This window comes from Ceratotherium simum, chromosome 4, assembly GCF_057802395.1.
Source record: "Ceratotherium simum simum isolate JZ-2026a chromosome 4, ASM5780239v1, whole genome shotgun sequence".
Taxonomy (NCBI): domain Eukaryota; kingdom Metazoa; phylum Chordata; class Mammalia; order Perissodactyla; family Rhinocerotidae; genus Ceratotherium; species Ceratotherium simum.
In genome coordinates this window covers 85,629,673-85,654,500 of record NC_141903.1, presented here as the reverse complement: position 1 = coordinate 85,654,500, position 24,828 = coordinate 85,629,673, and the positions used below count along the sequence as shown (strand labels likewise).

Genomic DNA, 24,828 nt, shown 5'->3' with positions numbered 1-24,828 from the left:
GCTATAAACTTCCCTCTTAGAACCGCTTTTGCTGTATCCCATAAATTCTGGCATGACGTATTTTCATTTTCATTTGTCTCCAGGTATTTTTGATTTCTTCTTTGATTTCTTCGTTAACCCAATCGTTGTTCAGTAGCATTTTGTTTAATCTCCATGTATTTGTGGCTTTTCTGATTTTCTTCCTATAGTTGATTTCTAGTTTCATACCGTTGTGGTCAGAAAAAGATGCTTGGTATTATTTCAATCTTCTTAAATTTATGGAGACTTGTTTTGTGGCCTAATATGTGATCAATCCTGGAGAATGTTCCATGTGCATTTGAAAAGAACGTGTATTCTTCGGTTTTTGGATGGAATGCTCTGTATATATCTACTAGGTCCATCTGTTCTAGTGTGTCGTTTAAGGCCAATGTTTCCTTATTGATCTTCTGTTTGGATGATCTATCCGTTGGTGTAAGTGGAGTGTTAAAGTCCCCTACTATTATTGTGTTACTGTCTATTTCTGTTTTTATGTCTGTTAATAATTGCTTTATATATTTAGGTGCACCTACATTGGGTGCGTAGATATTTACAAGTGTTATATCCTCTTGTTGGATTGTTCCCTTGATCATTATGTAATGCCCTTCTTTGTCCCGTTTTACAGTTTTTGTTTTAAAGTCTATTTTGTCTGATATGAGTACTGCTACCCCTGCTTTCTTTTCATTGCCATTTGCGTGGAGTATCTTTTTCCATCCCTTCACTTTCAGTTTGTGAGTGTCTTTAGGTCTGAAGTGTGTCTCTTGTATGCAGCATATATATGGGTCTTGTTTGTTTATCCAGTCAGCCACCCTATGCCTTTTAATTGGAGCATTTAGTCCATTGACGTTTAAAGTAGCTATTGATAAGTATGTACTTACTGCCATTTTTTAACTTTTTTTTTTTTTTTTCCCTCAGTGTTTTAGTAGTCCTTCTCTGTTCCTTACTTCTTCTATACAGAATTGATGGTCACTTTAGTTTGACCTCTGTCTGAAAGCTGTACTCTTTAACTACCCTCCTCCCTCCTTTTATGTTTTTGATATCATATCCAACTTCTTTTTTGTGCATTTGTATCCATTACGTTCTAATCGTGGAAATAGATAATTTTTCCTATTTGTGGTCTTCTCTTTTCCCCTTAAATCAGTCCCTTTAACATTTCTTGTAGCACTGGTTTCTTGGTGACAAACTCCTTTAATTTTTGCTTGTCTGGGAAATTTTTGATCTCTCCTTCCATTTTGAACGATAACCTTGCTGGGTAGAGTATTCTTGGCTGTAAGTTTTTTCCTTTTAGCACTTTAAATATATCATGCCATTCTCTTCTAGCCTGTAAGGTTTCTGCTGAGAAGTCAGCTGATAGCCTTATGGGGTTTCCTTTGTATGTAACTTGACATTCTCTTGCGGCTTTTAGGATTCTCTCTTTATCTTTAATTCTGGACATTTTGATTATGATGTGTCTTGGTGTGGGCCTCTTTGGGTTTATCTTGTTTGGGGCTCTCTGTGCCTCCTGTACCTGGATGTCTGTTTCCTTCCTTAGGTTAGGGAAGTTTTCATCTATTATTTCTTGAAATAGATTCTCTGCCCCCTTGTCTCGCTCTTCTCCTTCCGGGACACCTATAACACGGATGTTAGTGCGCTTGATGTTGTCCCAGAGGTCCCTTAGACTGTCCTCACTCTTTTTAATTCTTTTCTCTTTTACCTGTTCACCTTGGGTAATTTCTTCTAGTCTTTCTTCCAGCTCACAGATCCGTTCTTCTGTATCCTCTACTCTGCTTTTGAGTCCCTCTAATGAATTTTTCATTTCCAGTATTGTATTCTTCATTTCTGATTGGTTCTTTTTATATCTTCCATTTCTTTGTTCACATTCTCACTGAGTTCATCTATTCTTCTCCCCAGATCAGTTAGCATCCTTAACACTCTTAGTTTGAACTCTCTGTCGGGTAGGTTGCTCATTTCTGTTTCACTTAGTTCCTTTTCTGGGGTTTTGTCCTGTTCCCTTACTTGGAATGTATTCTTTTGCCTCCTCATTTTGCCTCTTTCCCTGTGCTTGTGTCTGTGTATTAGGTAGGTCAGCTACGTCTCCTGCTCTTGGATAGGTGACCTTATGTAAGTGATGGCTTAGGAGGCTTCCAGTGTGCTTCCCTCAGTTCTCAATGTTCCAGGGGTGGCCCCTATGTGGGCTACGTGTGTCCTTCTATTGTGGCCTGTTAGCTCTCCCTATAGGCGCCCAGGGAGGCTGAGTTATGCTCCTGGCCAGCTGTTGTAATGCTCAGCTGCTTGTAGTTGTTGTGGGCCCTTCAGTCTCTTTATCAGGTGTGAGGAGCCCCAGCACAGTTGGCTGCAAGTTCTAATACCACATCTATGTTGCAGTATTTCTTTTAAGTGAGTAGGCCCTCAGCGTGGCAGGTTGTTAGGCTCAGGGCCTTAGAATTGCTGTAAAGCTCTAGCCTATTAGGTCTCTTGTCAGCTCTCTGAGGATTGCAGCTGGGTGGGGCTGGCCTCAGGCACAGGAGCACCCAATGTTTCAGGCTTTGGAAGGTGGGGCAAACCTCCTATGTGGGTCTTTGAGAAGCACAAGTCTTCTGCAGCTGACAAGCCCTGCCGCCCACAGGTCCACACACACAGTCAACACAGTCCTGCCCCGTGTGAGCGCCCCGACCTCCCCAAGCGGACCCAGTCTCTCCACGGCGGGAGCCCCACACACTCCGCCACCACCCCACACTCTCCACCCGCTCCTTGTGCACACCCTGCCCCGCTCAAGTCAGCTCAGTTGCCAGGCTGCAGAAAATCCAGTCACCAATCTATGCAGGCCCACACGTTGCCTGAGGGTTTGTTGTTAGGTGGGGCCAGTCTCTAGGGTGGGCTGCCTGCCCTGGCTGAGCTGGATTAAATCGGTGCTCTAGCGGGTGGAGCAGACCCTGGGCTAGCAGGTCTCAGGGAAAACTCCAATGGCGTCTGTGTCAGCACGCTCACACCAGGCCACAACAATGGCCGCCGCCAATGTCCCAGTCCCTGGAGAGGTCTCACCCCTCACCGAGATGCACTCAGAGCCTATTAGGTGAGTCTCTTGTCACCAAAGCAGTGTGCACCTTTCTTTCTGGTGATTTTAGGATGCTTTCTGGAACGGGTGAGTTTGTGCGCGGGCCCTTTAAGAGCCAGTTTTAGTTTCTTTGTGAGCCGGGTTTTCTGGGGATGCTACCCAATGCTTTAGTAGCAGCAAAGTCAGATATTATGCCGCTGGTCTCGATTGTGCTGGGTCCACACAATGCCCACAGCAGGGGCGCTCCCCGGCTCAGGGCCCCGCGTCTCCAGGGAGGCTGCGTACCTGTGAGCTGCTCCCGGCGGCCGTGAAGCTGGCGGCTTGTGAAGGCGGCGTTTTTCCTCTCCGGAAGGGAGTCTCTGCCTCTTCCACCTCAGTGAGGATTGTCCGTTGTTGCAGGAGTTCCTCTTATCCAGTTTTCAGCTCTGTCTCAGGGGTAATTTTTCCACGAGTAGTTGTAAATTGGCTGTGTCCACGGAAGGAGGTGAGTTCAGAGTCTGCCTACGCCGCCATCTTGACTCCCTCTCCTCTTTTTTTTTTTTTTTTTTTTTTTTTATTGATGTTTTAATAGTTTATAACATTGTGAAATTTTGGCTTGTACATTTTTGTTTGTCCATCACCATATATATGTCTCCCTTCACCCCTTGTGCCCACCCCCTACCCCCATTGCCCCTGGTAACCACAATACAGTTTTCTCTGTCCATGTTCAGTAGAATTTTGGTAGACAAATGAGTACTCAGTAGCTGATGTCTGCCTTTCCAGCTAATGTCAGTTCGTTCCTTCCTTTGCTTGCTTGTTCGTTCATTCATTCATTCAAAAAAAAGATTTACTGAGGGCCCACTATCCACAGGATATGTTTACTTATCTCAGTCTTGAATATCATGTGTGGCCATTATACCTAGTGTAGGCTTTTGATGTTTATAGGTACTGGATAGGCCACGTCTCATTTAGGACACATTTAGTCAGTCAGGTTTCCATTTTAAGTTGACAGTACCTCACCATTTCTTCCCAAGTGGGCCATCACTTAGTGTATAGCCACTGATAAAATCCTGCAACCCTGGTCTCCCATGTCTCCTGATGTCATGTCCTCAGCACTTTCTTTTGCTGCTCCCAGTCTTTGCTCTGGCTCAGATTTCAGTTGACTGAAATCCCATTTCAGTCAAACAGTTGATCAGTTCAACCACCACCACCAAGTCTTCTATCAAATAGTTGGTTAACTGAAGGAATTGTTTTTTGACTGAGATAATAGCCATTTCAGTCAGAGTAGAAAATCAGTTGCCCATTCTAGACCTATTATATTAGCTTAGGTAATGCAAGCAGTTGTAGCAAATAAATCCTCAATCTCAGTGGTTTAAAGCAATAAAAGTTTATTTCTTGCTAATGTAAAGTCCAATTGGTAGCAATGTGGGAATGGAAGGTTTTCTGCTCCACTCACAGACCAGGCTGATGGAGTCAACAGGGGCCTCATAGGATTGCCCTGGGTTTGACGTCCACCTGGCAAAGGGGGAAAGAGTGAATGTGAAAGATCCACAGGAGCTTTTTGTGGGCCGGGGCTAGAAGTGGCTTAATCATTCCTACCCGTATTTTGCTGGCTAGAACTTGGGTATGGGTACATGGCACTACCTAACTGCAGGGGAGGCTGGGAAAGGTAGTCTATGCGTTTGCCCAGGGAAAGGAAAACCTAATGAGCTGGTCCTGCCCCACCTAGCTAATGACTTTCCTTATGTGGTACCTGCTCATTGATTCAAATGATAAGGGACAGGGAAGGTCCAGAGATATGGAGGAGGAATCTCCTTTTTGCTTTTCTAAGTGGCTGCAGTCACAGTGCTGGGCATTAGAGTGGGAAATGTCTACATTCTGAATTCTTAACATATCTGAAAATTGCTATTACTCTGTTCTCACAGGGAAATAAATGCTCGACTTGATGCTGTATCTGAGGTTCTCTATTCAGAATCCAGTGTGTTTGGTCAGATAGAAAATCATCTCCGTAAATTGCCCGACATAGAGAGAGGACTCTGTAGCATTTACCACAAAAAGGTAAGTATGATAGAAATCAAAACTATTAAAACTGATTATATTCTTCAGCATGAGGACACCAGATATTAAAGGAAAACTTCTCAGAGCTTGATTGTTATTGTTATTTTATTTTGTAAAATCTTGCAGATACCGTGAGAGAATCCTCAGAAATTTTAATTGCACAAATTAAGGTTATTCCAGTTTTTGCATTGTGAAAAGTAAAGTTTGCCGTCTTCTGTTAACTGCAGCAACACTTGGAGGCCCTTCTGTTATAATACAGGACATTCTCATGTTTCATCCTCAAAGTGTGGACTGTCATCAAAATAGGAAATTTACTTAGACTAGCTGCTTTTAAAAAGAGATGCCTTATTTCTTTTGACCTCAAAACAACTTTTTGTTAGACTTAACCAAAGGAAAAATCTGCTAGTGTAATATTTGTGGTGGTATTAATGTGCAGACAAGTTTGGAGATTGAAGGTAAGTAAAAAGCATTATTTTGTTTTTCATCACTTAAGCTGTACAGTGTAAGTCATAACAATAACAAGAGAAGTTTTCCACACTTAGGGAAATAACTTACTTTATCTTCAAAATATGCCTAAAATTAAAAAAAATTATCAGTTATATTTACAATTGTTAATAAACTTTTTATTGTGTTTTACCAATTGCAGAAGGTATTCACATACATGAGACCCTTTGTTCCGTAGAAAAACTTTGTGAGATTGAAAAGATACTATGTTTATCATCTTCATACTGAGGGGAAATTATGTGTGCTGCTGTCTGCCTTATATAATGCTACAACAGCCTGCATTATCTTGGCTAAAATGATGATGCTGAGAAAAGAGTTAGTAACTTGCTAGTAAGTGACAGAATTAGTATTTAAACCAGGGTCCTTCACTGGGTTTTTAGTGGCCCACTTTTACCATTTTTGTGATAGTAGTTTTGACTACCATTGCATTTTTTTCCTGGTTGTCCCTACATAAGCAAATTTTATTTTTTACCCAAATGTAAATCCTTGCCAATTTAATAATTTTATTGTAGAACAATTTTTATATGCCCAAATTTTAGTTGTGACCAATTTTTCATTAGTCTTTACTTTTTTTAGGCCTTTTCCCCCCACAAAGTTTTACTAGAACGATAAGTACTGCTTCTGAGAATACTTGCAGTGCCCAAGAGGACTTATGTAACTGTTCCATATGCTTCAGCTAAATTTGAAAACAAAGAACAAGCCAGAATTAGGAAATACTGATCCCTAGAAAAAAAATGCATGAGTTGCTTATGGGGTTAGTGGAGTCTATTGTACCATTATTTGGTGCGTTGTGTGTTGTTTTGCTGGCAATAGCAGAGGCTGTCCTGAGAGTTGAAAGTTTGATGGTTGACTTTTTTTTTTGTGAGGAAGATTGGCCCTGAGCTAACATCTGTTGCCAATCTGCCTCTTTTTACTGAGGAAGATTAGTCCTGAGCTAACATCTGTGCCCATCTTCCTCCAATTTTATATATGGGATGCCACCACAGCATGGCTTGATGTGCATAGGTCTGTGCCCGGGATCCGAACCTGTGAACCCCAGGCTGCTGAAGTGGAGTGCGCGAACTCAACCACCACTGCACTGGGTTGACTTTTTTGAGGCTGAGGAGTGGGTGTCAAACCATTTGTTATTTTGCATCCTTGGCCCAGTGCCTGACAGACAGTGCCTCTTACCTTTACCAAGCAACAGATCTCCAAGCACCTTACCTTCTCTACTTGAAAGGATTCATTGACAGATGTTAGAGATTTTTGTTTTTCGCAAGAGAAAATAGGAGCAAAGCTAAAAAAATTATCAATTGCTAATCAAAAGAGCTGAGTCAAAGCATCCAGGCATCAAGATGGCAGTGTCATTCCATGCTTCTGTGATTTCTGTTTGGTCTTGCTGCCTCTCTTTAAACTTAACTTTGACATTTGCATTTCATAAGGTTTGTGTATTTTAAAAGTTTAGCAACTCTGGTAAAAGTCAGAATCTAATTTATTTTATTGAGATATAATTGGCATATAACATTACATTGGTTTCAGGTGTACAACATAATGATTCAATATACATATTGCAGTTGATCACCACAGTAAGTCTAGTTAACATCCATTGCTACATATAATTACAAAGTTTTTTTTTCCTTGTGATGAGAATTTTTAAGATCTGCTTTCTTAACAACTTTCAAATATACAATACAGTGTTATTAACTATAGTCACTACGCTATACATTTCATCTCCAGGACTTACTTATTTTGTATGCAAGTGGAAATTTGTACCTTTTCACGCCTTCACCCATTTTGCCCACCACCCCCCTGCTCCATGCCCCACCTCTGGCAACCACCAGTCTGTTCTCTGTATCTATGAATTTGGTGTTTTTTTTTTGGATTCCAAGTATAAGTGAGATCATACAATGTAGAATCTAATTTATTTAAAAGTAACCAGTATGCAGAGCAAGAATTACTTTTATTTTAGCGTTTCAAACTATACTTTACTGAGGGAACTTATGACTCAGAAGCTGTTTCTTGTTGCTGTTTTAATGTTTACACAAGAATATGCCTAAAGATTGATTTCAAAAGTGAAGATTGGAAATGATTTGGTAACAGACCAACTTTAGGAAGTCTAAAAGCTTTAAACCAAATTTTTATAGATTAGTTAGCTGGCTCTTGGAACATGCCATCAAACACGTGTCTTTACTATTAGATCACTCTAAATAAGCTTCTGCTGTATGCACCAAATGGTGAGTGATATCCTGGGTACAGACTGTGCCAATTATGTGAAAGTCATAAAATGGTAAGGAACACTGTTTGGATATTGTGGAAGTGGTAAGCTTAGGCCATATGGCTGCAGGGAAAGTGCCATGGAATGGCACAAATAGGTATTTTTATGATGATAATAATAGAGGATACCAAGTGAGCCAACTCGGAAATAAAATAAACACTTCTTTTGATAGTAAAACTTTAAAGGTAAATCTTACAAAATAGTGCTAGTCATAGGAACCCATATTAACTTTGCTCAAGAATTATTTTGTAAGAGAGTAATACAGAACTGGTAGGGTTGGTGAATACCTTTAAAGGATTATAGCACTTAGTAAATGTTGAAAGGAGAATGTTTCCAGAATTTTGTAGGCAAGAATAGTTTCTAAGTCAGAGTGGTATAAGCCCAAGGCCACATTTTCAGTATGGAGCTTAGGCTGGCGTTCTTCCAGTCCTGTCTTTGCACTTGTGAACGTGTGCTGAAGCTCTTCCACAGAGAAGTTTGCTGCCCAGAGTGGGGTTGAACATGAGTGACTCCAGGGGCAGTTACCTTACCCTTATCCTCAGCAGTCTTGCAGCTCTACTGAGTTGTTTAGCTTTAGAAACTTGAGAGCAACCTGCCTTGGGTACAGGACTTGACTGCAAAGCACTCCTGGTTTTCACTCTGCTGCTGTTGCTGACTTAAACTTTGTATCGTGTCTGAGTGTGAAAAATCAGTCCCTTTCTTGCCTTTCAAATTACAGTAATCACAAGAGACTATTATTCAAAGATTATATTGAAAATGTTTATTTTCAGTTCTTCACTTTTGTTAGAATGTATCATGAAGTGACTATTGGCCAAAAAACTTCTAGGCTCCACATTTATCCAAATACTCCTGCTTCCTATATGTTATCTTTCTCAGCAAATGGTGGCCTTTCTGGAGAAGAGGTGCTTTATGATATACTTTGAACTCAACTTTTGTTCAGTTGGGCCTAACTCCTTATTTTTCTCCATAATTTACTTCATTCCTTGTATTGTGTAAATGTGTTCTTAGTATTAATTCATTTTATAAATACTACTTATTATGTGTACTTGTCATTAACACAACCCTAAATTGTCCTCTCATCTCAAGATATTTATTTTCATCAAATGTTCTATTAATTTCATTTCCTTGAGCCTTCTGACCTGATTCAACCTGGACTGGTTGCCTCCTATACCTGTTGTATAAGCTACCTTCTTAGATTCCCTTTATTTCCCTGGAATTGAATTTTCTATTTTCTGTATTCCATGACTTCATCTTGGTTTATTCCTTCATTTTGGAGAAGTACATCCTGTAGAAGCATTCTGAGAAAGAGTACTGGAAGTAAATGTTTTGAAACATTGATGTCTGGAAATGTCTTTTTTTCTGTTCTCACATTTGATTGGTAGTTTGAGTATAAACTTCTAGGCTATAAATTATTTTCCTTTAGAATTTTGTGTTACTCCATTGTCTTCTAGCTTCTGCTATTATTGTTAAACAGTCTGGAGTCATTCTGATTCCTGATTTCTTTGTGTGACTTCTTTTTTTTTGTTCCTCCCCTTCTAGAAATTGGAAGAGTTTCTCTTTGTCCCCAGTGTTCTAAAATTTCATGTTGATTTGCCGTGATTTGGTTCTGTTTTCATCCATTGTATTAGGCCCTTTCAATCTGGCAACCAAGTTCTGGGAAATTTTCCTGAATTATTATTATTATTATGGTTTTTTTTGGTGAGGAGGATTGGCCCTGAGCTAACATCTGTTGCTAATTTTCCTCTTTTCACTTGAGGAATATTGTCCCTGAGCTAACATCTGTGCCAGTCCTCCTCTACTTTGTACCTGGGATGCCGCCACAGCATGGCTTGATGAGTGATGTGTAGGCCTGCGCCTGGGATCCGAACCTGCGAACCCTGGACCGCCGAAGCAGAGCGCATGAACTCAACCACTCTGCCACAGGGCTGGCCTCCTGGATTATTTTTTTGATGATTTCTTTCTTTAGGCAACTCTATTATTTGAATTGATTGAATCTCCTGGACTGATTGTCTAACTTTCTTTGTATTTTCCATCTCTTTACACTTTTGTGTTACCTTCTTGGAAATTTTATCACCTTGATCTTCTACCTCTTTTGTTGAATTTTTCATTTCTTCTGTCATAGTTTAATTTCCAAGAATTTTTGTTTTCTTGTTCTCTGAATGTTCCTTTTTTTTTTAATAGCATCCCATTCTTTCATGATTGTAATATTCTCTGTTTGAGGATATTATTAATAGCATTTTTTTTAGAAGTTTTCTTCTACTTGTATAAGCTCTGTTCCCTCTAGTATTTGTTGATTGATTGATTGATTGATTGTTTTGGCTTTTGCATTTCATGTTAGAGTTTTTTATCTGATTCTGATCATTTTTTAAGAGTGGAGGACTAAAATGCTGATAGGAAGGTCTGCGTAGTTGAAGTGGCTTACATAATGTGAGGTGAACTGTAGAGTGAACCAGCTGGTCCATTTAGTGGGAGAACTCCTGCTATAATATCTTTAGGATTTTCCTCTGGGGTTTGTGAGATTCCCCAGGGACTCTGTCAGCCTCTTGACTGGCTAACAATGTTCTGGGAACTAGATGGGGACAACTGGGAATCTCAGCATTCCGTTTGCAACCATTCCTTTAATCCCTTGCTTTTGGTGGTACTCTCATCCTTCACTGTGCCTGAAGCTGGTTCAGACCCCATGTTTTATGTTTTCCAGAGAATAAAACTAGTCTTCTGCAGGGTAGGAGAATGGTGGTTGCTCAGTGACATGGAGAGGAAGAGGGGATTGAGGGATTTAATTGCTTCTTAATTCACTTTCAACCAATCATTTTCTCCCCGACCCTCAACTTCCACTTCCAAAGATAAATTGTGCCACCAGTTCCTGAGTCTTTTAGGATTCTTGGTATAACTCAAGTTGAGTTCTAGTTTTCCTCATGGCCAGCTTAAGATTCAAATCCCTTGAGTCTTCTAAGTCAGTTACCACTTGTCCATTTACTTTATAGCTTCTAAGATGTTGTTGCTACTGTCTTTTCTCCTGGTTATTCTTGAGGTTTTATGCCTTTTTAAACAATCTTGGACTGTAGTTTCAAGATAGAGTGAAATTAGATGCACTTGTTCAGCTCGCTCTCTTTATCAGAAGCTCCAAGTAAAAATTATTTACGTTCATGTTAAAAAATCACAATGGTATACAAAGGTATAAAATAAAGAATAAAAAGTCTCCCTCTATCACCCCCCACATACCCACTACTCAGAGGTAACTAAAGTAACGTGTACCTTTCCAGAAATTTTTTATTTATATAGAATAATGCATATAATTTAAAGAATCACAAATGAAATTTTACTGTGTAAATACGTATATGGTATATACTGGAAATTTTTACTATGTATATTTAATATATTGAAATTATGGAGTTCCATATTGATCTGTACACAAGATGTACAAATGTCTTCATTTTTTTTTAACTGTTTCATAGTATTACATTGTGTGAGTTTTTCCTAATAAGATCTTAGTTGCTGGATATTTGCTTCTTATTCATCTTTTTAGTATTACCAACAGTGCTACTATAAATACTCAGATACACATTTTTCTTCATTACTTGTTAAAGTATATTTTTAGTTAAATTCTTAAAAGTGGAATTGTTTAGTCAAAGAGTATATGTACTTTTTTATTATGAAGATATGACAAATTGCTCTTCAAAAAGATTATGCGTCTACTAATAGTATATAAAAGTGTCTTTTTTTGTACTCTCTGTGACTTAGCTGTTATCAAGCTTTTAAATCTTTGACATTCTGATCAGTGAAAAATGCTATCTTGTCGTTTTAATTTGTCGGTCCTAATTGTGTGTGAAGTTATCTTGTCGTTATTGGATATACTTTTTCTATGAGCTGCATATTCTGTTCGTTTAGCCATTATTCTTTGGCTTATTCATCTTGTCAATTTGTAAGAGCTCATTATACTTGGGAGAATTTTCCCCTTTATCTCTCATATGTCTTGCAGATATTTCCCCAGCAATGTCTTTTTATTTTTGCCATTGTTTGCTGTATTTTTTCTATATGGTCAATATATTTTAAAATGAAAAAATACTGAACAAGTATTGCTTTACTATCCCTGGCTCAAATTATTTTCTATATAACTTGAACATATTATTTTCTAAAGTATTTAAACTATTAATTTAACATTTAGAAGGTATCAGCAATACTGTTTCAATTAACTAATTTATATGATAAATTAAAATTTTCTTTTATTCTGATTCTGACTTTGAAAAGACCACTAATTAAGCATCATTTTCATGTATCTTATGCTATTTAGCTAAAAAATATTTCTGTTTTCAGTGTTCTACCCAAGAGTTCTTCTTGATTGTCAAAACCCTGTATCACCTGAAGTCGGAATTTCAAGCATTGATACCTGCTGTTAATACCCAAGTTCACTCTGACTTGCTCCGGACATTTATTTTAGAAATTCCTGAACTTCTCAGTCCGGTGGAGCGTTACTTAAAGATACTTAATGAGCAAGCTGCCAAGTAAGTAGCAGACCCTTAGTTCTTCGTTTCCAGCAGTGAAAGTAATCTAATGTGTTTGCCATTTGATGTGTGGATTCTTAAGCTTCTCTACGAGTAATGGTAGAAGTTGCATGTGAAATTAAAAATGTGATTGGATGCTATAGACTCTGTATTACAGCTGGAAGTAACACTTTGCTGTCTAAAACTTAGACAGTTCATCATCTAGGACAGATCTTATACTTTCCCAGGTGTCAGATGATGAAAAGGTAAAGTCCAGGCAGAGCAAGTAGTTGCAGTTTATTAATCCAAAAATGGGTGTCAGATGGCATCTTGTACTCATTTGCTAGATATCCAGGGATGGTCTGTCTTATATTTAGAAACTGCAGAAGCAAAGTTATCTTTAAGAGGTAGTCATTTTACAGTTCATCCCACAAAGAACTCTATATAAAAGAAAAAAAATTTTACATTTGTATTTATTTTCTGAATAGGCAAACAGCAAATTTAATTTTCTCTTGGTTTTACCACGGGAATCTTGAACTTGCAAAACAAAAATGATGTTAGAGCAATTTTGTTTGTCTTCAGAGAAATTAAGAAACCCATAAATATTTAGTGGCAGAGCTGGAATTAAAATGTTTTCCTGACTTCCCACCCTTTGGTCTTTTATTTTAGTTTGTTGTTTTGCTGAGGAAGATATGCCCTGAGCTAATATCCGTGCCAGTCTTCCTCTATTTTGTATGTGAGTTGCCGCCATAGCATGGCTGCTGACGAGTGGTGTACATCCGTGCCCAGGAACCGAACCCGGGCCGCTGAAGCGGAGTGCACCAAACTTAACCACTAGGCCATGGGGCTGGCCACGTTTGGTCTTTTATTATACCATGAAAAATAATTAATAATTGGTATAAGTAATATGCTTCAATATATGTATTTGCATTTTTTCGTTTTTTTAGAATTGGGGATAAAACTGAATTATTCAAAGACCTTTCAGACTTCCCTTTAATAAAACAGAGGAAGGATGAAATTCAAGAAGTTACTGACAAGATCCAAATACATTTGCAAGAAATACGAAAAATAATAAAAAATCCTTCTGCACAGTATGTGACAGTATCAGGACAAGAGGTAATGTCAGACATACTTTTATTTTGCATTAGTTTTCCTCAAGTAGAAAAGCTATTTTAAAATGTAAATAAAAATCTGAGGAGAGGGTGAAAGTATGATTTTTTTTCAGATTTTCTGTTTTGTTCCTTGGAGATATGTTGTAATCCTTCTTTTGATAAGAATTATTTTAATAACAGTATTTTGTTTATTTACTCTAGTGTCTTAGTGAAATCATGCAACTTAGTGTTACATGTGTTTTAATATTATCTGCTGAAATTATATTTTAGAAAACCTTGACTATTGTAAATAATAACTTACAGAATTCATTTACCCTGAGTCCAGGAGAGAGAAGCTAGTCTTTTATTCCTGGCCTGCAGATGATAAAACGATAAGAAGTGCACCGTGTACGTTGATTGGATCACACAATGATTAAATAGCAGGGCTTCCTTCTGAAGTTAGGAGTATAGCTGCTAAAAAAACAAAAAACAAAACTATAGTGAGAACCTACATTTAGTGAGTCTCCCATAAGACTGTGGTGCTGTTTAGAATGTATTTTTTGGTATGTGTACTTCTGTTTAAAGTTTGATATTGATATCTGAATGAGAATTGGGAAGAAGTATGCTTTTTAAATGTGGTTGTGCCTTTTGGTCCTATTCTGAGTCTAAGGCATGCTCCTCCTACATCTTATGTTTAATAAAATGTAGAGATTCCAACCGAGGACATTTGAGAAGTTCTACTTCATTAAAACAGCAAACTAGGAAATTTGTGAATAATTTCTATAGGATGAACATTTTATTAAGGATTTTTAAAAATAAATATTTTTCCGGGGGAAAAGCTTAATTTCAAATCAAAATTTTAAATATTTGCATTGCTTTATATATTTAGCAAAAAGATTGTTGATTTGTATGATTATTTGAAATAAACTCTCTAGTAAATTATAATCTTTATTAAAATGTTTACTAATGTGCCATTTAATAGACAACTGATTAAGTCAGCCTGTCTTCTGGACTGAAATTAGAGTGTTATACTCAGGCAGACATTTCACTATGCATCCTACGTGGAATTGTATATAACAGAAAAACGATTTGATGATATTTATACTTGTTTTTCCCCCCACCCTGAACAGGCGAATTTCAAATATTTAATTGTCTCTCTTGGTTTCACTATGTAATCATGACCTTGCAAAGTGACAAGTGACCTTTGCACCACTATGCTGGGCTATATGTTGAAAATGAGATGATCAAAACTGCTTCATCACATTCATAAAAGAAAGGTAGTAGAAAAGTGGTTGCCTGGTGCGACAGTGGGGAGAGCTGAGTGTGAGTGCCAATTCTGCCACTTACATGGTAGTGACCGTGGAAGAGTCACCTCTGTCCTTAGACTGCTGTGAAGACCCGTTGAGTTAAAATACATGAAAGTGCTTTGTAATAATAAAGCACTATGCAAAGGTTATTCATATAACAATAATAATAGTAACAGTAATTACCATTTACCAAGCACTTGTTAAAGTTCAGAATAGTGCTAAGTGCGTAACATACGTGGTTTAATCCTTGTAACAACACACAAAGGGGTTACTCCAGTTTTGCAGGAAAGAAAACTGAGGCTTAGGGTAGTCAGGTAAGTTACCCAAGTCAGAAGCCCAAGTCCAGGCCGGGTCTGCCTGATTCCAGTCTTTCTACCATGTCATTGTTTCACTCTACTCACAAATATTGCCATAAGAGATTATCAACATTGTGGATTTTATTTGATAAAGTCCAGACATTTTAGAGCTCATACTATTCAAACTAAAATAAAACTGAAGTCTTGGGGAGACAGTACTGGATTCAGTTGGCAGTTTTAAAGTAAAAATGGGGAAAACTGATCATGAATTCATAAGAGATAGTAGCTTAGTTATTCTTTATCAGTGTAGCATTGAAGTTTAAGAAAAAGCACAGCGTGGAGATCAAGTAATTGCATTAGAAATGATTAGGGAGGAAGATAAATTATCTTATTATTCTTTACTTAACCTTTACTTAGGTTAAGATGGTGAGTTTGAGGCAAGAAATTTCTTAGTTATTAACAGTAGTGTGGATTCTTGTTGGATTTTAAAAACCTCTAGAACTTTAATACTCTATCAATATAGAATCACTTTTATAACTTTTTTTGAGAATTAATAATTCTACTCATTCAAACACCAAATGAATTCTAAATATTCAGCATTGTTATGATCAAATTCTGTTTAAAAAAATTGAACTAAAGTTATCTGCAGATTATTTGGAGATACAGAAAGGGCTAAGCACAGACTGTCAAATATTACTGCTGAGAAGTGAGGGAAGAAGAGAGAAAACCCCTTATTTTATATATATGTGCTTCTTATTTTATACCTTCTGTTCTGTCTGAAATTTATTGCCATACATATAACTTTTGTAATAATTCTTTAAAAACCTGTTATAGCAGGCCCACATGGTACATGGATGTTGTTATTAGTAGTAAAAATAGATAAACAGACAGATTGTCAGGCCACTGTTACTTTTGACAACATTCATTTTTCACCCCGTTCACAATTTTTAGGTGCAGGCATACCTTGGAGATGGTGTGGGTTCAGTTCCAGACCACTGCAATAAAGCAAATATTGCAATAAAGTGAACCACACGAATTTTTTTGTTTCCCAGTGCATATAAAAGTTATGTTTACACTATACTGTAGTCTATTAAGTGTGCAATAGCATTATGTCTAAAAAACCAAAGCACATATCTTAGTTTAAAAATACTTTATTGCTAAAAAATGCTAACCATCATCTGAGCCTTCAGTGAGTCATAATCTTTTTGCTGGTGGAGGGTCTTGTAAAAAACGCAGTATCTGTGAAGCACAGTGAAGTGAAGCACAGTGAAACGAAGTATGCCTGTACTGTTAGAACACTAAGCCTTATTGACTATGGTGCATTATTGCCTCTGACTCTGAATGTATTGGTTTATAAGAAAATAATGAAAGCAGAAACTTACATAGCTTTACATAATTAGTTCACCATTTCTGTGACAGTCTCTCTTATATTTTATGAATATAGAGAATTATCTCAATCTTGAATCAACTATGGAATGGATATGGGGTGATATTTAGATTTGGGGCGGTATTGATAAGTAGTAGTATTCTTAAGGAAAAGGGAAAAATATTGGGGGAAAATCTTGAGAAAAAATTTCATTAATTCACAGCATGTATCATGTCCAAATATCTGCTTAATACTTTTAAGGTGTGGAAAGCATTCTCTGTTAAATCTTACTTCTAAATAAAAAATATTTGAAAATTCGTGTGAGAAAGAAAAGGGGGAGGGTGGGAATGGGTTAAGTGTGTTGTTGGAGAAAACAGAGAGCAGTTTCTGGAGTGAGTTAAGAATTTTAGCGAACTTAGCAGTGATGTCAGCCCAATGATACCACAGGCTATAGTTTGACTAATGACATCTGACATTTAACCAAGACAGAATTGGATCCCAAGAGATGAATATGAGGGATTGTTAGAACAAATCAAGGCAGGCTTCTCACATCAGCACCTAAGAAACAAAGTCAGGAACTATAGAGTAGGGAAAGTTCCTATGAGAACTCTAAGATTTCTGAAATATATTTTAATTTCCAATTTTAGTTAATTTCCTTTTCTTTAGCAATAAAATCCTTAAACAAAAGGCTTGTCTGCTCATTCTTAGACTGTTTGTAAAAGGAAATAGAAAATTTCCTATTCCATAGCCAGTGTAGAAGAGAGAAAAACTACTAGTTGTTGACAATTCTGAGGAGAAACACAGGCTGAAGTGAAGAGGACACACAAGACCAGCCCCTGTCCCAGGAAGTGACCCCAGGGCTTTAACAAGCAGGAGGTCCACGTGGCTTTCCTGCCTCTGTCTGTTCTCCATCCTTTGTTGGCTTGGTATCTGGCTTGCTTGAGGAGCTGTCCTTAGAGTAGACCCTTGATACTTACAGATTGTACAGTTATCTGCAACTGTGACCAGTAGCAATTCGTAGTGTGTAAAAGGCACAGATTTGAATCCAACACTGCCATGCAGCAGTGTTATGGCAAATTACTTAAGTAAACCAGCCTAGCTGGCTGCCCAGTGACCTCACTGAGCAAGTTTTTAGCTTCTTTTAAAAATTTCCACCATCCTTAAGGCAGTAACGCCTGTGGAGCTCTCTTAGTCATTATGGATCTAGATGTGTCCGTCCCAAATATTGGTGATCCACTGCGGTCCTGAATTTTGCTGTTTGCCTTTGGCGTAGTTCTTCCCAGAATTATTTTATGAAAAGATCAGTATGTCTTCTCATAAAACATTTTAAAATAGTATTTAATCAGAATTTTTTAGCTTAGTCTTAAAGTGATCTTATCTTTCCCATCAATGGTATTTATTTTGTGGGTTTTTCCTCAGTTACTTTTTGTAGCCAAAGGGGACTTTTTTATACTCTTCACTCTTAACTGTTTAACTGGATGTGGCAGATTTGAAATTGTATTAATTCCTCTCTATACAAGAGGGCATCATTAGTTCCAAAAGTTTTGTTAAGGATGAAAATTCTTAAAATTAACCATTAATTCCTATTATAATTAATGTAAAAGCTGTAGTGTTTCTAGTAATAGAAAAGTGAACTCAAGAGTCAGGCTGAGGGGCCGGCCCCGTGGCTTACTGGTTAAGTGTGCACGCTACGCTACTGGCGGCCCGGTTCGGATCCCGGGTGCGCACCGACACACCTCTTGTTCTGCCATGCTGAGGCGGCGTCCCACATACAGCAATTAGAAGGATTTGCAACTATGACATACAACTATCTACTAGGGTTTTGGGGAGAAAAAGGGAAAAAAAAAAGAGGCTGATACTGTTAATAATATACATTTTATAAAATAAATACCTGAAATGTTATAAAACTGATATATGTAAAAAAGTTCCTGTAGCCATCTCAAATTAATGGCAGCCACAGAGCTTCTGGGTTCCATCCTGTACAAAATAAGTTTATTTGTTTGTTTGTTTACTTAAATAAAACGTTGACTTTCATTACACTACTACAAGAAAGTGAGCAGGGAGAAGAGATGATATATAACTAATGCTGGAAATGACAGGTGTGATAAAAGAAGTTGATTTCACATGCTTCCTGGCTGATTTCAGAAAAGCTTGCTTGCAGAGTACAGTTGGATCTATAAAGATATGGTTCATGTATGTGATTACTTAAAGAAAACACTCATGGGAAGAAATATCTTCCTTCCTTAATAGTTGAGGAAGTCAGTGCTTTTTTATGAGGATACTTTTAGAGGACTTAGGTCCCCTGGATAAAAACTATTACAATAAATCTTCTTCTGTTCAGAATAGGGCGTGGGACTGTATCTCAACTGGTATAACATCTAATAATCGAATATTTTAAAATTTTATGTACTTACAAATTCAATCTTATTGCGGAGTAATAGAATTCTTAAGTGGGTACTGATAAATGGAAGAGGTCATTAAAGAAAAATCCTATTGTAGTATGCACATAACAATGTTATAAACATTAAAGCACGAAGTTATATCCTTTATTACAAACTTTTTGCTCAATACAAATTGTACTTTATCCCAAGTATTAAAACCCTAATTAATATTATTTGATTGTACAGACATATATAAACTCTCCCAATAACAATACTGGATTTATTTGGAATGTTTAGAATAATATTTACTAAACTTATTTAGCACAATTTTGAGGAAGCTTTAAAACTATAATGGTTAATTATTTAAATATCTAACTTTTATTTATATTTATTTTAGTTTCTGATTGAAATAAAGAATTCTGCTATATCTTGTATACCAACTGATTGGGTTAAGGTTGGAAGGTAGGTTTAAAAATACATTTTTTTCCTTATTAATGTGAATTATAATGACATCTGTATACCTGTATGCTACTGGACTGATAATAACCATGTCTCTGACATTAAAAGCAGTCTTCCCCTTTGGTTTTCCTATGGTACTTTTAACCAAAGAAATAATGATTTTAAACTCTCTTCATCATTGATTTTAAAACATTTTTTCCAGAGAGTATCTTATTTGCATATATTTGTTTTCTTGTTTTGTAAGTTACTGTTTTATTCTTATACCTCAGAGTACACTTTAAACACATGAAAAAAAGAAAGTTGAGGAACCTTCCATTATAAGATTAATTTGGTTGCTTGAACTTCTTGATGAATGCCATACCTGACATTTCTTTTAAGAGCCTGCAATTTCATTTTCTACCTCACCGAGCTCCTCATTTCTTTATTCTTAATGCTTTCCATGGCACATAGTTATAATAGTTCTTTACATCTTCTTTTTTGTAAGTTATATCATGAATTGATGAAAATAAATTAATCAAAGACAAAATTAGAGAACCACGTTGAGACTCTGCCTTTTCTCCTTTGGTTAGGCGTTAATCCCCAAGAGGGGACTCGTTGAAAGAAGTAGTATTAAAGATGAGTATACTCCTGTGAGTAGTGTCCTTTGTGGAATATTTATTGCTACTGTTATTAGTATGTTTGCATGAACTTGAGATGAAAATGTTCCATTTGCCTAAGAGAGTGGAAGAGGGATGGTGTGTAGCTGGTGATGGTATGAAGGAACTCTATGTTAAGGATGGAAGAAAATTTTGACATGATATTAATTAATTTATTATTATTAACTTATATATAATTGTAATTATAATACTTATAATTAATTTATTATTCAAGAAAACTTTAGTATCTATTGCCACTATCAAAGGGTCCTGAAGGCACAGTCGTGGGTTTCTTGAGCTCTAATACCATCCTTTTTCTTTCTATGTTACCAGCAACTGTACTTGAGATTTGAGTATTGTTGATTATAGGGGATGTTTTCTCTCTTTGCAAGCATTCTTTCTTTTATCTACTTTTGTCCTATACTACAGCTAATGAATGGAAATGTGCTTTATGAAGAGAAATTACTAAAAATCGTGTTAGTCTATTTGGAACATTAACTGAAATGTCTCACTAAATGTTTTGTCAGAAGAGAAAGCTATGATAAATATGTTTGCACAGAAATCCAGAAGACATACCTTAAAAACAACAAGCAGGCTTGAATCACTGCCAGCATCTTTTGAACATTCAGTGATGTAAATTGAATGAATAAATAAGATGATTTAGGGAAGGTTCATTGCTATTTTTTATCTATTGTTTGGCCATCGGAGCCTTGACAGGGATAGGTTAGAATATCATTAGTCAGAATTCAAGTGTGAAAGGCTCACCCCTAGTCCAGTAATTTGCCAAGTTAAAGTTAATTGTAACAGTGTATTACAGGAGTTGGGGAGCAAACAAAGATCAGAGTACACTCTGTCGTCACCTGGCCATCACTCAGCCCTGACCTTTTCTTCTTAAAGGTCCCTTCATAGTAATAAATCAACAGCAGTAACAACCACCACCACCACCACCACCACAGGACAACTCCTCACATTGAGTACCAATGAGATAGGTACTCTGCTAAGCACTATCTGTTTGATTCTCTCAACAGTACCTATGAGGTAGATAACTATTCTTATCCCCGTTTTATATTTGAGGAAAGTGATATTTAGAGATGGTCAGTTGTATTTGCCCAAAGTCACACAGCTAGCAAGTAAATGGCATAGTTGGAGCCTTGGTCTGGATTTTCTGGCTGGGGACCCATGACATCCCCCACTGTGCCCTACAGCTTCTTGATGAAGAAGCAGAGATTATACACAAGCCCAGAAGAGGAGCATGTGGCAGTTCTTCCCATCCAGGGCCGCTGTGAATCTACAGTTAGATCATGAAGAGCTCCTCTTCTTTGCCTCCTGAATAAATGCATTGCTGTTCTTTGTAATGCTTTATGTTTTTCTTTTTTTACTGAAATACTTCAGTCATACAGAAAACTATAAAATAAGGAATAATATGGCCCTCACCAATGTACCCACCTCCCAGCTTTGTCAGGACTTATTTTACCATATTTGCTTCTGATCTTTTTTTAAAAGCAAGCATTTTCATTTAGTATAATTTAAAGACAGAAACTTTCTGCTTATGAAATAGAAATTCTAAACTTTGACTTTGCCGTGTGGATGTAGTTTGAAGTGCATTTTAAAAGCTTTCTGAACAAAGTCCTATGAACTCTAGTACTTTATTTACAACAAGATCTTTGGAATCAATAGAGTTCAGGACCATAATTAAAGAATGTTCTCTGTTTATAGCTATTTACTGTCAAGGTTCATCAGAGAATAATAAATAACTGCTTTAATTTTCTGAAGTGATGGCATTACTGATTTCTTAGTAACCTTGATTTCCTATTTCTGTTTTTCCCCTCTTCTAGCACAAAAGCTGTGAGCCGCTTTCATTCTCCTTTTGTTGTAGAAAATTACCCGCATCTGAATCAGCTCCGGGAGCAGCTGGTCCTTGACTGCAGTGCGGAATGGCTTGAGTTTCTAGAGTGAGTTTACAATGAAAAATATAATCTGACTTTTTGCTGTGAGAAATAGACCGGAAAATCTTTCCATCAAAAAGAAAAGTAGAGATTACTGCTTGTGACCTGCCATAAAATAGTTGAGTACGTGTGTTCTCTGATTTTATTTTTTATCCCTTGAAATGTAAGCTCATCTTAGTCTTTGGTGAGAGACCAAATATACTTTATTGTTACTGTACTGACATTTGTTGCTAAGGATGTTTAGTAGAGTCACTTTTTGAAATTCCACCTTGGACTTTGTTTACTTTTCTTGTATGAAGGCTTAACATTTTCAGAGTCGGAAAAGTATGGGTTAGTTGTTTTGTTTTTATTATCTCCATTTAATTTTTTTTCTTATTTTTTTTACTCCCTGTTTATTTTCCCCCTAACTTTTTATTTTGAAAAATTTTAAATCTATGGGAAAGTTGAAACGAACAGCTATATACCCTTCACCTAGATTTATCAAGTGTTAACATTTTGCCACATTTGCTTTATATCTCTCTCATATACTTTTTTTCCTGAACCATTTGAAAGTAAATTTTAGACATTATAACACTTCACCCCCTAAATACTTAAGCATATCTCTTTTAAAAATAAGAACATTTTGCTATATAATCTTAACAGTGTTAATCACACTAAGAAAAAGTAATATTAATTTAAGAAATGTTTCCTCAGTTTCCCCCACCTCAAATTTTTAAATGAAAGATCTAATCAACTTTCACACGTTGCCTTTGGTTATTATGTTTCTTTAGTCTATTTGAATCTAGAATAGTCCCCCACCTTTTTTGTTTTTTATAATATGAGATTTTTTTTGAAGAGTCCTTGCTTTCATCTCAAAGAATGTCTCATGTTCTTGAATTATTAATAGCCATGTATTCATATTGACAGATTTAAGACAGTGGTGTGCTGGTTAATGGTTAACAGCCAGATCTCTGGAAGAGTAGTAGTGTTTGTGGTGTTTGCTGATTGCTGTAGCGTAAATTCTGCCCCCATGACTGATTTCAAGCTACCGCTGGACTGGAGTTGGGAAGAGATGTGCATAGCTGACTTTCATGAGTCCATGGGAGCCAGCTCTGGACCACCATTTGTCTAAGGACTTTATATATATTAGCTCATTATTCCTCACAAGAGCGCTATGAGTGAAATATTATTATCATCCCCAATTCACAGATGAATAAAGTGAGATACAGGAATAAGAAGTTGCCCACAGTAAGGGTCAGGACTGGAGCCCAGATTCAACCCAGGGTATCTGCTGGTGAGGTGTGTGCCCCTTACCATCAGGCTGTAGAGCCTTCCCGTGATGAATCCATAGGCATCGTTCTAACAGAAATCTCTCTGTTAGTCTTTCTCTTTAAAAACTTAAACAGCAGATGTTCAGTGAGGTCTTTCGGGTAGCTTTATTCCAGAGTAACCAATCTGACAAGTGAAATAAAAGAACAAAGAAGATACTGTGTGACAATTTTTAAAAGATAGTAAGTTGGTACCATCTCCTTTTGCCCAGGGGAAGCTTGAATTATAGGATCGGAAAGAGATTCTAATTTACTTAATCCTGAATCTTTTGAGGTTATCTTGACTCAGAGTCTTGAATCCAGCGATGGAAACTTGGTCTATTCAGTTTCTTTTGCAGTGGACTTTCAATTTCTCATTTTAAGGGTTTTCAGAGCCCTGGAGTCTCTCAGTTCTCCTGGCTTTTCCCTTAGTAGTATCACTGAGAGCATGAAAATAGGCCTAAAGTTACTCCTTTCACACTTCAGGGGCCATGTTCGAGGGTCCTGGGGTTTGGTGGGTAATTCATATTTATTCTATTCATGGTATACATGATTTTGTAGGTCTGGGTTATATTTTCCCTGTCGTTATTCTAGGTTAAAGAAAGTTCAGGTCTCCTGGGCTAAAAACTGGCATTATCCTTGATTCTTTCTTTGTTTTTGTCCCTTTATCTGTTATCAGATTCCTGTTTGTCTTTTTCCCTTTGAGATGTCTCTTTGATTTGCCTCTTCTTCTCCTGTTCTCTTCTAGCACCCCACTGTCACCTCAAAGCATTCTTACTGTATCAGCCCTCTGCCAGGCCTTCTACCAAATTAACCCAGGAGAATTCTGCTTTCATCATAACAGCCCCTTTCCTATAGTTAAGAGTTGCTAAGAGTGAGAGAACATTAAATACAATATCACAGAAGAATCTGTTGCTCATGATACACTAATAAGCGAAGAAAAGGATGCAAAATAGTATTCGTGTGAATCAATTCTGTATGTATAAATGCACATACATACACAGCATACAAATCTTTATATTTTTAAAGATTCAGTATATATATGCTTACTGTTATATTATTAATATGCTTATTGGCCATTTGTATATCTTCTTTGGAGAAAAGTCTACTCGTATATATATAATCTCTAATGTTAACTGATTAGTTCTGGATGGTGAGCTTACTGGAGGTTTTAATTTACTTTGCAAATACATGATTTCAAAAGTTTCTATAATGTACACATTACTTTCAGAATAAAAATGTATTAAAATTTTTATGTAAAAAAAGACTATTGGCTGAAATTTAGCTAGAGCATTTGCAACTAGAGCCCCCACTTGAGAACAGCATTGATTGTTATGCACACCATTTATTGAGGTGCCAGATGGTGTGAATATGATGTCATTTAAAAAATTAACCTCTGTTATGCACACCATTTACTGAGGTGCCAGATGGTGTGAATATGATGTCATTTAAAAAATTAACCTCAATGAACCTGACATCAGGATTGAATACCAGCTATACAAGTGGATTTGTCTCTTACGGAGATACTAACTGTTGTGCATTAGTCATGATACTTTTGATCCCAGTATTGCAAGAAGTCAAGACTGTAAGAAACTGAATGGAACCCTCTCTCAAAAAACATGTCTCTTCTTTTGTGTTTGGGCTGTGAGTATTGAATAATCTTTTCAATTGCAAATTTAAAAAAAAAAAATGAATTCTCTCTCATACAGTAGTTCAAATATTTTAGAAATGCATTT

General features: G+C 36.9%; 1 protein-coding gene across 1 annotated transcript in view; it reads left to right on the top strand.

Moving 5' to 3' along the window:
- The window catches only part of MSH3 (mutS homolog 3), a 170,769-nt gene that overhangs the window by 76,992 nt on the left and 68,949 nt on the right, over positions 1 to 24,828 (top strand). The window contains exons 13-17 of the mRNA XM_087430101.1: positions 4,954 to 5,086; positions 12,159 to 12,346; positions 13,273 to 13,441; positions 19,164 to 19,228; positions 21,696 to 21,812. Of these exons, the coding sequence (XP_087286227.1) occupies positions 4,954 to 5,086; positions 12,159 to 12,346; positions 13,273 to 13,441; positions 19,164 to 19,228; positions 21,696 to 21,812 (672 nt within the window). The remainder of the gene's footprint in view (positions 1 to 4,953; positions 5,087 to 12,158; positions 12,347 to 13,272; positions 13,442 to 19,163; positions 19,229 to 21,695; positions 21,813 to 24,828) is intronic.